This window comes from Physella acuta, unplaced genomic scaffold (genome assembly GCF_028476545.2).
Source record: "Physella acuta isolate Inbredline_101_S28 unplaced genomic scaffold, ASM2847654v3 ptg000487l, whole genome shotgun sequence".
Taxonomy (NCBI): Eukaryota; Metazoa; Mollusca; class Gastropoda; family Physidae; genus Physella; species Physella acuta.
In genome coordinates, this window is record NW_026732006.1 from 441,248 (window position 1) to 457,500 (window position 16,253).

A 16,253-nucleotide genomic window follows, 5' to 3' on the forward strand; every position below is an offset into this window, starting at 1 on the left:
CGAAAGTTTGAGGGGGGGGGGGGTGCAAATCGAAAGTTTGAGGGGGGGGGGGGTGCAAATCGAAATCTTGAGGTGTGGGGGGGGGTGCAAATCGAAAGTTAGAGGGGGGGGGGTGCAAATCGAAATCTTGAGGTGTGGGGGGGGGGGGGGTGCAAATCGAAAGTTTGAGGGGGGGGGGGGGTGCAAATCGAAAGTTTGAGGGGGAGGGGGTGCAAATCGAAAGTTTGAGGGGGGGGGGTGCAAATCGAAAGTTTGAGGGGGAGGGGGTGCAAATCGAAAGTTTGAGGGGGAGGGGGTGCAAATCGAAAGTTCGAGGGGGCTGCAAATCGAAAGTTTGTCCCCGGGGGCACGAAAAAAATTGTGGAGGGGCATTTTTAATAAGTTTTGCCTAGGGCGCTAAATAACCTGGTGCCGGCACTGCCACCAATGCGTTGCTCTGACCACTGCCATAACATACGAAAGATCATTATAACACTTGTATAATTTGGATGACAAAATTAAATGCACCAAATAGAATATATAACACTTTACTTTTACGAGCATATCTTTCACTTATGGGTAATGGATCTAAAATACAAGCAAACAATACCTTTCTGGAACACGCATACAGCCCTTCATAAAGTCTGCTCAATTTACTTGCAAAACACACAAAGATCAGTTTAGCACAAAAATACCGCACCAAAAGACACATCAACAAAACAGACGTCATTTTTTGTAGCGGAAGTAGATGTAGAGAGAGAATAGTACTATGGAGATAAAAAGATATGTTTATAAAAAACAACGCTTACGGGAAGTAATTCGAAATCAAATGTTTAATTCAGCTGAAGATTTCCTTTCAGCTTTGTTCATATAGATCTATGTATCTATCTCGTACTGATGAGTTACAACTCACTCAGCAATAATAGTGATCTAACTACAGGTTTCGGTTCTACAAAATTGGTAGGGAAAACCCATTCATTGCATTTAGCCGCAAAGTAATCCAATCACACGTTTCGATTTTACTAATTACTAAACTGTTAATTTACTCATTGCGTAGTAATAATAATCTGACCCCCACCTTTATATTATATTACGTTGATATGACATCATCATACATATTATAAAAAAGGCATTATAATTATAATATGGAATAATACGCGATATTCTTGAGATCTCGCTTGTAAAGTTTAGGTGTTGTTTCTGAAATATAATTTTATAGCGAACCAAAGATAAGTGTGTGTGCGCTAAAATAACAAGAGCAGGTAATCCCAAAAAAAAATCAAATGTGTAATCTAGTTTCAGATGTAATTGATTGGTGGTGCTAGTCTAGATGACCAGTTAATGGTAGCTAGTCTAGATGACCAGTTGATGGTAGCTAGTCTAGATGACCAGTTGATGGTAGCTAGTCTAGATGACCAGTTGATGGTAGCTGCTAGTCTAGATGACCAGTTGATGGTAGCTAGTCTAGATGACCAGCTGATGGTAGCTAGTCTAGATGACCAGTTGATGGTAGCTAGTCTAGATGACCAGTTGATGGTAGCTGCTAGTCTAGATGACCAGTTGATGGTAGCTAGTCTAGATGACCAGTTGATGGTAGCTGCTAGTCTAGATGACCAGTTGATGGTAGCTGCTAGTCTAGATGTCCAGTTGATGGTAGCTGCTAGTCTAGATGACCAGTTGATGGTAGCTAGTCTAGATGACCAGTTGATGGTAGCTGCTAGTCTAGATGACCAGTTGATGGTAGCTAATCTAGATGACCAGTTGATGGTAGCTGCTAGTCTAGATGACCAGTTGATGGTAGCTAATCTAGATGACCAGTTGATGGTAGCTGCTAATCTAGATGACCAGTTGATGGTAGCTAGTCTAGATGACCAGTTGATGGTAGCTAATCTAGATGACCAGTTGATGGTAGCTGCTAGTCTAGATGACCAGTTGATGGTAGCTAGTCTAGATGACCAGCTGATGGTAGCTAATCTAGATGACCAGTTGATGGTAGCTGCTATACTAGATGACCAGTTGATGGTAGCTGCTAGTCTAGATGACCAGTTGATGGTAGCTAGTCTAGATGACCAGTTGATGGTAGCTGCTAGTCTAGGTGACCAGTTGATGGTAGCTAGTCTAGATGACCAGTTGATGGTAGCTAGTCTAGATGACCAGTTGATGGTAGCTAGTCTAGATGACCAGTTGATGGTAGCTAGTCTAGATGACCAGTTGATGGTAGCTGCTAGTCTAGATGACCAGTTGATGGTAGCTGCTAGTCTAGATGACCAGTTGATGGTAGCTAGTCTAGATGACCAGTTGATGGTAGCTGCTAGTCTAGATGACCAGTTGATGGTAGCTAGTCTAGATGACCAGTTGATGGTAGCTAGTCTAGATGACCAGTTGATGGTAGCTAGTCTAGATGACCAGTTGATGGTAGCTGCTAGTCTAGATGACCAGTTGATGGTAGCTAGTCTAGATGACCATTTGATGGTAGCTAGTCTAGATGACCAGTTGATGGTAGCTGCTAGTCTAGATGACCAGTTGATGGTAGCTAGTCTAGATGACCAGTTGATGGTAGCTAGTCTAGATGACCAGTTGATGGTAGCTAGTCTAGATGACCAGTTGATGGTAGCTAGTCTAGATGACCAGTTGATGGTAGCTGCTAGTCTAGATGACCAGTTGATGGTAGCTAGTCTAGATGACCAGCTGATGGTAGCTAGTCTAGATGACCAGTTGATGGTAGCTAGTCTAGATGACCAGTTGATGGTAGCTGCTAGTCTAGATGACCAGTTGATGGTAGCTAGTCTAGATGACCAGTTGATGGTAGCTGCTAGTCTAGATGACCAGTTGATGGTAGCTGCTAGTCTAGATGTCCAGTTGATGGTAGCTGCTAGTCTAGATGACCAGTTGATGGTAGCTAGTCTAGATGACCAGTTGATGGTAGCTGCTAGTCTAGATGACCAGTTGATGGTAGCTAATCTAGATGACCAGTTGATGGTAGCTGCTAGTCTAGATGACCAGTTGATGGTAGCTAATCTAGATGACCAGTTGATGGTAGCTGCTAATCTAGATGACCAGTTGATGGTAGCTAGTCTAGATGACCAGTTGATGGTAGCTAATCTAGATGACCAGTTGATGGTAGCTGCTAGTCTAGATGACCAGTTGATGGTAGCTAGTCTAGATGACCAGCTGATGGTAGCTAATCTAGATGACCAGTTGATGGTAGCTGCTATACTAGATGACCAGTTGATGGTAGCTGCTAGTCTAGATGACCAGTTGATGGTAGCTAGTCTAGATGACCAGTTGATGGGAGCTGCTAGTCTAGGTGACCAGTTGATGGTAGCTAGTCTATATGACCAGTTGATGTTAGCTAGTCTAGATGACCAGTTGATGGTAGCTAGTCTAGATGACCAGTTGATGGTAGCTAGTCTAGATGACCAGTTGATGGTAGCTGCTAGTCTAGATGACCAGTTGATGGTAGCTGCTAGTCTAGATGACCAGTTGATGGTAGCTAGTCTAGATGACCAGTTGATGGTAGCTGCTAGTCTAGATGACCAGTTGATGGTAGCTAGTCTAGATGACCAGTTGATGGTAGCTAGTCTAGATGACCAGTTGATGGTAGCTAGTCTAGATGACCAGTTGATGGTAGCTGCTAGTCTAGATGACCAGTTGATGGTAGCTAGTCTAGATGACCATTTGATGGTAGCTAGTCTAGATGACCAGTTGATGGTAGCTGCTAGTCTAGATGACCAGTTGATGGTAGCTAGTCTAGATGACCAGTTGATGGTAGCTAGTCTAGATGACCAGTTGATGGTAGCTAGTCTAGATGACCAGTTGATGGTAGCTGCTAATCTAGATGACCAGTTGATGGTAGCTACTAATCTAGATGACCAGTTGATGGTAGTTGCTAGTCTAGATGACCAGTTGATGGTAGCTGCTAGTCTAGATGACCAATTGATGGTAGCTAGTCTAGATTACCAGTTGATGGTAGCTAGTCTAGATGACCAGTTGATGGTAGCTAGTCTAGATGACCAGTTGATGGTAGCTGCAAATCTAGATGACCAGTTGATGGTAGCTAATCTAGATGACCAGTTGATGGTAGCTGCTAGTCTAGATGGCCAGTTGATGGTAGCTAGTATAGATGACCAGTTAATGGTAGCTAGTCTAGATGACCAGTTGATGGTAGCTAGTCTATATGACCAGTTGATGGTAGCTGCTAATCTAGATGACCAGTTGATGGTAGCTGCTAATCTAGATGACCAGTTGATGGTAGTTGCTAGTCTAGATGACCAGTTGATGGTAGCTGCTAATCTAGATGACCAGTTGATGGTAGCTGCTAATCTAGATGACCAGTTGATGGTAGCTAGTCTAGATGACCAGTTGATGGTAGCTGCTAGTCTAGATGACCAGTTGATGGTAGCTAGTCTAGATGACCAGTTGATGGTAGCTGCTAGTCTAGATGGCCAGTTGATGGTAGCTGCTAGTCTAGACGACCAGTTGATGGTAGCTGCTAGTCTAGATGACCAGTTGATGGTAGCTGCTAGTCTAGACGACCAGTTGATGGTAGCTGCTAGTCTAGATGACAAGTTGATGGTAGCTAGTCTAGATGGCCAGTTGATGGTAGCTAGTCTAGATGACCAGTTGATGGTAGCTGCTAGTCTAGACGACCAGTTGATGGTAGCTGCTAGTCTAGACGACCAGTTGATGGTAGCTGCTAGTCTAGATGACAAGTTGATGGTAGCTAGTCTAGATGGCCAGTTGATGGTAGCTAGTCTAGATGACCAGTTGATGGTAGCGGCTAGTCTAGATGACCAGTTGATGGTAGCTGCTAGTCTAGATGACCAGTTGATGGTAGCTGCTAGTCTAGATGACCAGTTGATGGTAGCTAGTCTAGATGACCAGTTGATGGTAGCTGCTAGTCTAGATGACCAGTTGATGGTAGCTAGTCTAGATGACCAGTTGATGGTAGCTGCTAGTCTAGATGACCAGTTGATGGTAGCTAGTCTAGATGACCAGTTGATAGTAGCTAATCTAGATGACCAGTTGACGGTAGCTGCTAGTCTAGATGACCAGTTGATGGTAGCTAGTCTAGATGACCAGTTGATGGTAGCTAGTCTAGGTGACCAGTTGATGGTAGCTGCTAGTCTAGACGACCAGTTGATGGTAGTTGCTAGTCTAGACGACCAGTTGATGGTAGTTGCTAGTCTAGATGACCAGTTGATGGTAGCTAGTCTAGATGACCAGTTGATGGTAGCTGCTAGTCTAGATGACCAGTTGATGGTAGCTACTAGTCTTGATGACCAGTTGATGGTAGCTAGTCTCGGTGACCCGTTGATGGTAGCTAGTCTAGATGACCAGTTGATGGTAGCTAATCTAGATGACCAGTTGATGGTAGCTGCTAGTCTAGATGACCAGTTGATGGTAGCTGCTAGTCTAGATGACCAGTTGATGGTAGCTAGTCTAGATGACCAGTTGATGGTAGCTAGTCTAGATGACCAGTTGATGGTAGCTGCTAGTCTAGATGACCAGTTGATGGTAGCTAGTCTAGATGACCGATTGATGGTTGCTGCTAATCTAGATGACCAGTTGATGGTAGCTAGTCTAGATGACAAGTTGATGGTAGCTGCTAGTCTAGATGACCAGTTGATGGTAGCTGCTAGTCTAGATGGCCAGTTGATGGTAGCTAGTCTAGATGACTAGTTGATGGTAGCTAGTCTAGATGACCAGTTGATGGTAGCTAGTCTAGACGACCAGTTGATGGTAGCTAGTCTAGATGGCCAGTTGATGGTAGCTAGTCTAGATGACCAGTTGATGGTAGCTGCTAGTCTAGATGACCAGTTGATGGTAGCTGCTAGTCTAGATGACCAGTTGATGGTAGCTAGTCTAGATGACCAGTTGATGGTAGCTAATCTAGATGACCAGTTGATTGTAGCTTTCTAGTCTAGATGACCAGTTGATGGTAGCTGCTAGTCTAGATGACCAGTTGATGGTAGCTAGTCTTGATGACCAGTTGATGGTAGCTACTAGTCTAGATGACCAGTTGATGGTAGCTAGTCTCGGTGACCAGTTGATGGTAGCTAGTCTAGATGACCAGTTGATGGTAGCTAGTCTAGATGTCCAGTTGATGGTAGCTGCTAGTGTAGATGATCAGTTGATGGTAGCTAGTCTAGATGACCAGTTGATGGTAGCTGCTAGTCTAGATGACCAGTTGGTGGTAGCTAATCTAGATGACCGGTTTATGGTAGCTGCTAATCTAGATGACCAGTTGATGGTAGCTAGTCTAGATGACCAGTTGATGGTACCTAGTCTAGATTACCAGTTGATGGTAGCTGCTAGTCTAGATGGCCAGTTGATGGTAGCTAGTCTAGATGACCAGTTGATGGTAGCTGCTAGTCTAGATGACCAGTTGGTGGTAGCTAATCTAGATGACCGGTTTATGGTAGCTGCTAATCTAGATGACCAGTTGATGGTAGCTAGTCTAGATGACCAGTTGATGGTACCTAGTCTAGATTACCAGTTGATGGTAGCTGCTAGTCTAGATGGCCAGTTGATGGTAGCTAGTCTAGATGACCAGTTGATGGTAGCTGCTAGTCTAGACGACCAGTTGATGGTAGTTGCTAGTCTAGATGACCAGTTGATGGTAGCTAGTCTAGATGACCAGTTGATGGTAGCCTATCTAGATGACCAGTAGATGGTAGCTGCTAGTCTAGATGACCAGTTGATGGTAGCTAGTCTAGATGACCAGTTGATGGTAGCTGCTAGTCTAGATGACCAGTTGATGGTAGCTAGTCTAGATGACCAGTTGATGGTAGCTAGTCTAGATGACCAGTTGATGGTAGCTGCTAGTCTAGATGACCAGTTGATGGTAGCTGCTAGTCTAGATGACCAGTTGATGGTAGCTAGTCTAGATGACCAGTTGATGGTAGCTAGTCTAGGTGACCAGTTGATGGTAGCTGCTAGTCTAGACGACCAGTTGATGGTAGTTGCTAGTCTAGACGACCAGTTGATGGTAGTTGCTAGTCTAGATGACCAGTTGATGGTAGCTAGTCTAGATGACCAGTTGATGGTAGCTGCTAGTCTAGATGACCAGTTGATGGTAGCTAGTCTAGATGACCAGTTGATGGTAGCTAGTCTAGGTGACCAGTTGATGGTAGCTGCTAGTCTAGACGACCAGTTGATGGTAGTTGCTAGTCTAGACGACCAGTTGATGGTAGTTGCTAGTCTAGATGACCAGTTGATGGTAGCTAGTCTAGATGACCAGTTGATGGTAGCTGCTAGTCTAGACGACCAGTTGATGGTAGTTGCTAGTCTAGATGACCAGTTGATGGTAGCTAGTCTAGATGACCAGTTGATGGTAGCTGCTAGTCTAGACGACCAGTTGATGGTAGTTGCTAGTCTAGACGACCAGTTGATGGTAGCTGGTCTAGATGACCAGTTGATGGTAGCTAGTCTAGATGACCAGTTGATAGTAGCTGCTAGTCTAGATGACCAGTTGATGGTAGCTAATCTAGATGACCAGTTGATGGTAGCTGCTAGTCTAGATGACCAGTTGATGGTAGCTAGTCTAGATGACCAGTTGATGGTAGCTAGTCTAGATGATCATTGATGGTAGCTGCTAGTCTAGACGACCAGTTGATGGTAGTTGCTAGTCTAAACGACCAGTTGATGGTAGTTGCTAGTCTAGATGACCAGTTGATGGTAGCTTGTCTAGATGACCAGTTGATGGTAGCTAGTCTAGATGACCAGTTGATGGTAGCTGCTAGTGTAGATGACCAGTGATGGTAGCTAGTCTAGATGACTAGTTATTGGTAGCTATTCTAGATGACCAATTGATAGTAGCTAATCTACATGACCAGTTGATGGTAACTAGTCTAGATGACGAATTGATGGTAGCTGCTAGTCTAGATGACCAGTTGATGGTAGCTAGTCTAGATGAACAGTTGATGGTAGCTAGTCTAGATGACCAGTTGATGGTAGCTGCTAGTCTAGATGACCAGTTGATGGTAGCTGCTAGTCTAGATGACCAGTTGATGGTAGCTAATCTACATGACCAATTGATGGTAGCTGCTAGTCTAGATGACCAGTTGATGGTAGCTGCTAGTCTAGATGACCAATTGATTATAGCTGCTAGTCTAGATGACCAGTTGATTATAGCTGCTAGTCTAGATGACCAATTGATTATAGCTGCTAGTCTAGATGATCAGTCGATGGTTGCTGCTAAACTAGAGGTCCAGTTCAAAGTAGTGACATAATATCATAATTCTGTCAATTTGGATGAATTACAGATGATTAAAGATTAAGTGATCAATGAAGATCGGTTGAATAGGTTTTGAAGTGTGGAATGAAATCTGAATTGTAATATTGTAAAGCTATGTTTCTTGACTGGGTTAGGTTTCCATTCATGAGTTGCTAAACGCCATAGATGGTCGGAGTTATTTTTTAATTTACATGCTATGTTTTGTGGAAGTGAGTGGTTTTAAAACGGGTCTAGACAAAATGTAAAACCCCGGGAATATTTTTTTTAAGATGGAGATTTAGTTTATAAATGAAATAACTTAATAGTTGAACTGTGTTTAATAATTAATATTGATTTTATTACAGAATATCATGTTTGACGTTTCCTATGCAATGTCGAAAAGTATGCAAAAGACAATATGAATCTACGCATTTCTTATTTGGTAATTTTTTTAAAAGTAGAAATTTTCTTTTTACGTTTTAATAACTTTGTTGTGTTGTAAACTTAAATGACAGTTTTAATCTTCATTGTCAGTATTCTTAAGGTTACATTAATTTTAATCGCCCAGTATAGGATCTGTCATCTACTCCTGTCCATTATTAAAGTCTCAAAATGACTCTAACATGTTGACCTAGTCAATATCATTGAAATGTACCTGCATTCCTGCATCCAAATGTTGATGTAAATATGTCCTGTGTTAAGCTCTCAGTGGGGACACCTTGAGAAGGGCGAGGGTGTATGATTGTTAACTTCAAACGGTCCGAGTTCAGATCCACTCGCACATGGGGCTAAATAGCTGGAGGCAGCAACCTATCAGAGATAGGAATCTCAAGAATCAATACCTGCTGCCTTGTAGTTTGTTCCTGTAGTGTGTTCTTGTATGAACATGGAATTGAATTAAGATAAATAGCAAAAAAAAAAAAAAAAAAAAAAAAAAAAAAAAAAAAAAAAAAAAAAACTAAAGTTTCCCTTTCAAACCTGACGGTCTATGGGGCAAGTGAAGTAGAGTTCACATGTTTCTGTGACCTCGGAATATGAAGAGATAGTGTTGTCAGCACTATGCCCAGCCACCTTTACTTTCCCTAACGTGAGAGTTGGGTGGACTCAGGGACAGTCTACTTACTTGAACCCGGGTTCGAACTCGAGACTTACGGGTTAGCAGTCCAGCTCTCTACCGCTAGACCACTCCGTCTTAAGATAAATAGAAAGCCGAAGTAAATTTTTATACGAGTATTTTAACATTGTTGTTTTTAACTTCCCAGATATTCCTATGCTGTGTCGCGCTTCCTTTGATAAAACCAGAAAACGAATACTGTTCAACCATTCAGCTTCCCTTAGATATATACAGACAATATTACCATTACAGTTACCCCCCACCAACACTAGACAAAAACTTACCCACGCCGCCATTATTACAGCAAGGAGAATGTGGGGTGTCTGTCAACGACCAATCACAACAAATCGTCAATGGCAACGACGCTCCCGAGAAGGCCTGGCCATGGCAAGTTTGGTTATTTAGTATGGCTGGAATGTGTGGTGGCTCAATTCTAACCAGAGAGTGGATACTAACGGCTGCACATTGTGTAGGAGAAAACGTTGACATCCTGGCTTTTTATGGAGCAACTGTTCTTGCAAAATTAACAGTTACCCATGTTAGTAAATATATTACACGCAAGGATTATGACAATCAAACCTACTTGAACGACATCGCACTGTTAAAACTTCAAGAGCCGTTAAATTTTTCCGAATCTGTAAGGCCGATATGTCTACCTGAAGGCAACATCTGGGACGCTGCGCCGTGTTTTGCTATTGGTTGGGGATCAACGACACGTAATGTCTCAGACTTTAGGATGCCACCTGTCCTCCAACAGCTTAAGGTCGAGATATTGAACCAGACACTCTGTCAAACTATTCGCCAGTTTTTAGGCGTGAATTTTACAGATGGCAACTTCTGTATTAACTCACCTGGTAGTTCAGGTGTGTTCCAAGGGGACTCAGGGGGATCCTTGAGCTGTATGAAGAACGGGCGGTACTACATTCTGGGAGTCACAAACACAGGTCCCCCCATTGGGTTCGAGTGGCTTCATGACGCGTTCACGGCAGTATCTAAATACGTGAAGTGGATCACTGAAACTATTCTCGCTAATTAAATGGTGGTACCGCCACTAGATTTAGATTGATTGAATAATGATAAGATGCTTAGAGAAATTTTTTAAATAAATCTTGTTAATGATTGATCGTATGCTTTTAGTATTTGTTTCTGCTAATAACAATTGCTGGGTATGTTTATTATGCTTGATATGGGAAAGTTTTTGTCGGATGTTACAAGATCTGTTTGTTCAACCTACACCTCGACTAAATGTACTGTTTCTTATTCAAGATTCTAACACTAAAACTTAGCATAATTGTTTTGTTTTGGTTTGTTTTAAAATTCAAGTTGTAATCAATTTTAACAAAAATAAAAAAAATCGTTTTATCATTGATGCGTTTCAGAATTATTGTACAGACAGACAGACAAACAGACAGACAGACAGGCCGGCAGGCAGGCAGGCAAATGGACTGACGGACGAAAGGCCGGACAGACAGACAGATACACACACACACACACACACACAAGGACAACATTGTAAAACTATGTTTTTCAGACCCAAGGAGTTATGAAACGTCGAGATCTGTGAAAATCTTGATTCGTTTATTTTTTGCACGATTACAATCCTTCCTCTATACTTCATGTACTAGAGAGTCAAAATGGGCTGATTAGAAAATTTAAGTTTCTTTATGCGTTATAAGTCTACTACGAAATCGAGCTTTGCCGTTCAGAAATAAGCATCGTACCCTGCCTTTGGATATCCAAAATGTCCATTACTTTAAAAAAAATCACACCATTATCTCTTTGTCCCAAAAGCACACACCACAATACACCGCAACAAAACAGTCGCAACTTTGAGAACATACACAAATAAAAATAAAAAATTAATTAGCAGACTCAAATATTTATCCAGCATTAGTTACTGGTGGTTGTTTATTCCAGTTTGTTTGCTTGAGTTATTAGTAGTTTAAGATAAACGATGAACAATTGAGAAAGTTCTGAAAATTAAAGTTAAATAAGTAAGCTCTACCATTTGAACACACAGTCAAGATTATAAATTATATTAAGAGATAATAGTCTATTTGGTAAAGCGAATTTTAGATTTACAGCATTTAATAGAATGGAGGCGAGCGAGTTGACGAGATTCCGTCCCCAATGTTGTTGACATGGAATAAAAACGTGCTTTTTAGATTTAGACCGTAAAAAAAAAAAAAAAATAAAAACTTAAGCCTAAAATTAATTTAGAAATTTTATATTTTTAGAATAAATGCTATAAAAGTTGCAAATCCAGAGAACTTGAAAATAATTTGTTGAGTTTAAGGCTACATTTCTATTTATTTTCATCAAGCCTAAGTTATAACCGGATGTTTCACTTTCGTAAGACAAATATTGATTGGCTGTACAGTAACTTAGTGATCGATAACTATTTGTTTACAAAACTTTGCAGATCAAGTTTTTAAATAACAATGCAAATTTAAAACCCCATGACCTAGTTTTCTATTTTTAGCTTACAATGTGTACAATAAAATCAATGGCGGCCTATCCAATAGCAGGATGCCATTGTTTATGTCGCCATTACACGTGAAAACCAAATTGTTTTTGCTTTTTTTTAAATTTTTATTTAGTTACCGAAAATATTATAAACATCAAATACATCCAATCTTTAGTAAAGTCCGAAAAAAACCAGATAGACAGGATTTTATAACCTTATTAATTGTAACTACGCTGTGCATGATTTTTAAATGAATTTATACACCTCTCAAATACCTTTGAGACTTTTCTCGCTGGTGTCCAATGGATTTAGGATTACGGCATTTGGCAAATAAATTATGTGTGTTTGTGTTTGTGTGTGTGTGTGTTTAGGGCTATCACTGAGATCAAAACTATTTCAGTTATAATACACATATACACAAGAAATGTATACACTTGGTTGTTTAGGAATGTGGTCAAGTCAAAAGCTCTAATCTCTGGGATGTTTCGTTTTTTGTTTTTTTTAAAATCAAATTAAATATCTTGTTCTTAGGTTTAAGACTTTGTTGATAACCTAGTTCAGGGGTCTCCAAACTTTTCAGCCCGAGGGCCGCATTAACTATTAAATATAAGTTCGGGGGCCAGAGTTTCTTCCAGGTATATCATTGGGGTGGCATTTTTCCGCAGCCACCTACAACAAACATTTTTTTTCCGTGGACAAAAAGCTCTCCGAGGGCCGGATGAGAGGACCTCGCGGGCCGCATCCGGCCCGCGGGCCGTAGTTTGGAGACTCCTGACCTAGTTGATCCTTATACTTGCACTATAATTCTCAAATTGTCACCACTCATTGATATTTTTTAGTTACAGATTGTCATGGATAGATGAGCACATCTGCTTCAAACAAACGTTTGCAAATGACGAAATGAATATAAAATATTTATTTTCGGTACGATTTTTTTCAAACGTTTTTCAAGTTTCCATTATTCTGAACGTTGTCGTACTGTTAATTTAAGAAACAAATTGCATTATTTTGTGTAGTTTTAATCGTGAGTACCTTCGTTGTCTACACGTCTAGTGAGAGTTGCAAGATAAAGCAGCATTGCATCCCACCCATCCCCACTAGTGTTCAGCCGTTAGTCATCTAGGCCTGTCCATTAGTGCAATAATAAATAATTTTTATCTACCCATGTTAATGAATTTAGTCGCTAAGAACTCTAGATTTTTCAGACTAAGCAAACATAAACACTGACTGATACAGATGATGTTTCATGTGGCTTTCTGCCCAATAGGCTGACCTGTAACGTATACTCGACACATATGTGTATGTGCAGTAGCGTAGCGAGGCCGGGTATCACCCGGTGCGGCACGTAATGGTGTCACCCCCCCCCCCCCCGGGGCCAATTAAACCCTTCCCGGGGACAAACTTTCAAATTTTCGATTTGCACCCCTCCCCCTCAAACTTTCGATTTGCACCCCCCCCCTCAAGTTTTTCTCTATATATTTTGCTATTTTTTGCCTTGGTGTCACCCCCCCCCTAAATGGTGTCACCCGGTGCGGTCCGCACCGCCGCCCCCCCTCGCTACGCCTCTGTGTATGTGTGATAACATTGTTGATTTTAACTTCCCAGATATTCCTGTGCTATGTCAAGCTTCACTTGATTAAACCATAAGACAATGAATGCTCATCGATTCAGCTTCCCTTAGATATACACAGACAATATTACCATTACAGTTACCCCCCACCAACGCTAGACAAAAACTTACCCACGCCGCCATTATTACAGCAAGGAGAATGTGGGGTGTCTGTCAACGACCAATCACAACAAATCATCAATGGCAACGACGCTCCCGAGAAAGCCTGGCCATGGCAAGTTTTCATCTTCAGTTTGTCTGGTACGTGTGGTGGTTCTCTTCTAACTAGAGAGTGGATACTAACGGCTGCACATTGTGTCGTAGACAAAACTAGAATCATAGTATTTTATGGTTCAACTGTTTTTAATTTGCTAGAACATGCCCAATCGAGTAAATTAATTATTCACAAAGATTACGAGAATGCAACTTATCTTAACGACATCGCACAGTTAAAACTTCAAGAGCCGTTAAATTTTTCCGAATCTGTAAGGCCGATATGTCTCCCTGAAGGTAACATCAGTGACGCTGCGCCGTGTTTTGCTATGGGTATCAGACTTCAGGATGCCACCTGTCCTCCAACAGCTTAAGGTCGAGATATTGAACCAGACACTCTGTCAAACTATTCGCCGGTTTTTAGGCGTGAATTTTACAGATGGCAACTTCTGCATTCACTCAGCTGATAATTCCGGTGTATTTCTAGGCGACTCTGGAGGATCCTTGAGCTGTATCAAAAATGGGAGGTACTACATTTTGGGTATAGTCAACACGGTGCCCCCAACGGGATTTGAATGGGCCCATGACGCGTTCACGGCAGTGTCTAAATACGTCAAGTGGATCACTGACACTATTCTCGCTGATTAAATGATTTGGGATGATGATAACATCATTGTGAAGGCGTGATTGTTGACAATGCCACTTGACTGTTTGTATATTTACTTCAAGCATCGAAATCCAACCTGGAGAATAGATCTGAATAAACCTTGTTATTTATTGAGTTTATACTTTAATTACCTGTTTCTGATTATAAAAAGTGTTCGTTATGCCGTTTATTAGCTACAGCCTGTGTTAGGTTAAAGTTTTTGTCGTATGTTACAAGATCTGTTTGTTTAACCTTCACTGGGGCTAAATCTTCCGTTTCTTTTTCAAGATTATAACATTAGAATATTAGAATAATTGTTTTGTTTTGGTTTGTTTTAAAACTCAAGTCGTAATCAATTTTGACAAAAATAAAATCATTTTGTCATTAATGTGTTTCAGAATTATTGTACTATATTTGATTAAGCTTAATAAGCAGTACTAAAATTATATTTTCATTTAAAAGTGTTGAATGAAATAAATAAGTTTCCCCAGTAGATGTAAGGTTTCCATACAAATTATTCCCTCAATAGACGAACTAGTAGTGGTCCGTTCTAAGCATAACATTCTCTTTACGTATAACCTATTGTAGGATTTCAAAGTTTTATTGATTAGAAGTCCCATTGTTTTTGTTTAGAAATAAATTTTCATAAATTATTCATACAATAAATTGAAAGCATATAACAAGTCTTGAACAGGAGAGATTCTAAAGCTTGTTTTTATCACGCTATTGAACATACAAAAATTCAACAAGCCTCCTACTCAAAGGATAATAACCACTGCCTATTTTAATTGTAAAAGCACTGGCCACAATCGAAGCTTAACTGAAACGTATTTTGTAATATGTAAGGCAACGATCTTTGTTTCGTGTAATTACTGCTGTATTTCTCGGGTATATTTGCAAGTAGACATTTATTTTAAAAATATTTTCCATCGTGTGGCTCATATTATGAGATTTAATGAGTAATGAAGTGAGCACCATAGCTATGCTTAAAAAAGCAAAATCAATAGGCTTGAAAAATCGATGTAATCATACTATTTTTTTTTAAATATTTTTTTTTTTTTTAAATGTGGCAAGCGATAACATTATCGTTACATTTTAAATTACATAACACTGTTTGAGAATCATCGATTAAACTCATTTTCACATTTTTGTATTAAACAGCCCGTTAAAATGCCTTTTAGAACAGAGTTCTTTTCCAGGCATCTCTTGGGGGAAGGGGGGTAGGAGGTGTCTCAGCCCCACCCCCCCCCCCCCCCATCCGACCAAAATGGAATTTATATAGAAAGTATATACTTTTATCGGTGTCTGCCCACCCCCCTCCGGAAAATTTAGTCCCCCCCCCCGGAGAAGAAAGTCTGGAAGAAACTCTGCTTATGCTTAATAAAACCGTGTAGTGTGATGTCGATAACTCAATGCCCTTATGAGATAAAAGTCCGATGCCCAAGTATGCCGATAACTCAATGCCCTTGTGAGATGAAAGTCCGATGCCCAAGTATGTCGATAACTCAATGCCCTTGTGAGATGAATGTCCGATGTCCAAGTATGTCGATAATTTATCGCCCTTGTAAATGTTTGATGTACATATTCTTTTAGAACAGTTTTTTATTTATTTCCCCGCCCCCTTTCTCCCACTAGATTGATTTTAAAATAGCGTGATTAAAAATAGGTACACACTAAATAGCAAATACATTCATTCGTCTAATATTGTGTAGGCTCCAATGAACAAAGTGCGGGAAAAGAACTCTTTGTCGTGTGCACCAAAAACCACCGTTCTAATTGGATTTCAATCCATTCATTAAAGTACACTGATATCGATAAAATCGTGGAATACATGTACAACAACAACTATCTTTATCGTAGGGTCAAGAAACAGTTCAGTTGTAGGTTCAAAGTTTGGTTGTCCTAAGTAGCCATGAAAGAGTTCTGTAGTCAAGCTAATTAATAAACATATTGATACAAGCTAATTAATAAACATATTGATACAAGCTAATTAATAAACATAGTGAT

The 16,253-nt window shown here is 40.6% G+C and overlaps 2 protein-coding genes across 2 annotated transcripts in view; both read left to right on the plus strand.

Moving 5' to 3' along the window:
* The first annotated feature begins 741 nt into the window (after positions 1-741).
* Positions 742-10,628, plus strand: LOC131944287 (chymotrypsinogen A-like). Its single transcript, XM_059304844.1, has 3 exons — positions 742-939; positions 8,563-8,639; positions 9,460-10,628. Exons 2-3 carry the CDS (start codon positions 8,616-8,618, stop codon positions 10,345-10,347), a joined length of 912 nt encoding a protein of 303 aa, XP_059160827.1. The 5' UTR covers positions 742-939; positions 8,563-8,615; the 3' UTR covers positions 10,348-10,628.
* Positions 10,629-16,076: 5,448 nt separating this feature from the next.
* The window catches only part of LOC131944292 (brachyurin), a 2,517-nt gene continuing 2,340 nt past the window's right edge, over positions 16,077-16,253 (plus strand). Inside the window, exon 1 of the mRNA XM_059304850.1 lies at positions 16,077-16,126. The gene's annotated coding sequence lies outside the window, so the exon portion shown is untranslated. The remainder of the gene's footprint in view (positions 16,127-16,253) is intronic.

Excerpts from the sequence above, each read along its gene's own strand:
- LOC131944287 (XM_059304844.1), top strand. The coding sequence starts at position 8,616 with ATGAATCTACGCATTTCTTATTTG. Across the intron at positions 8,640-9,459 it reads ATCTACGCATTTCTTATTTG|ATATTCCTATGCTGTGTCGC; the intron begins GTAATTTTTTTA and ends TTAACTTCCCAG.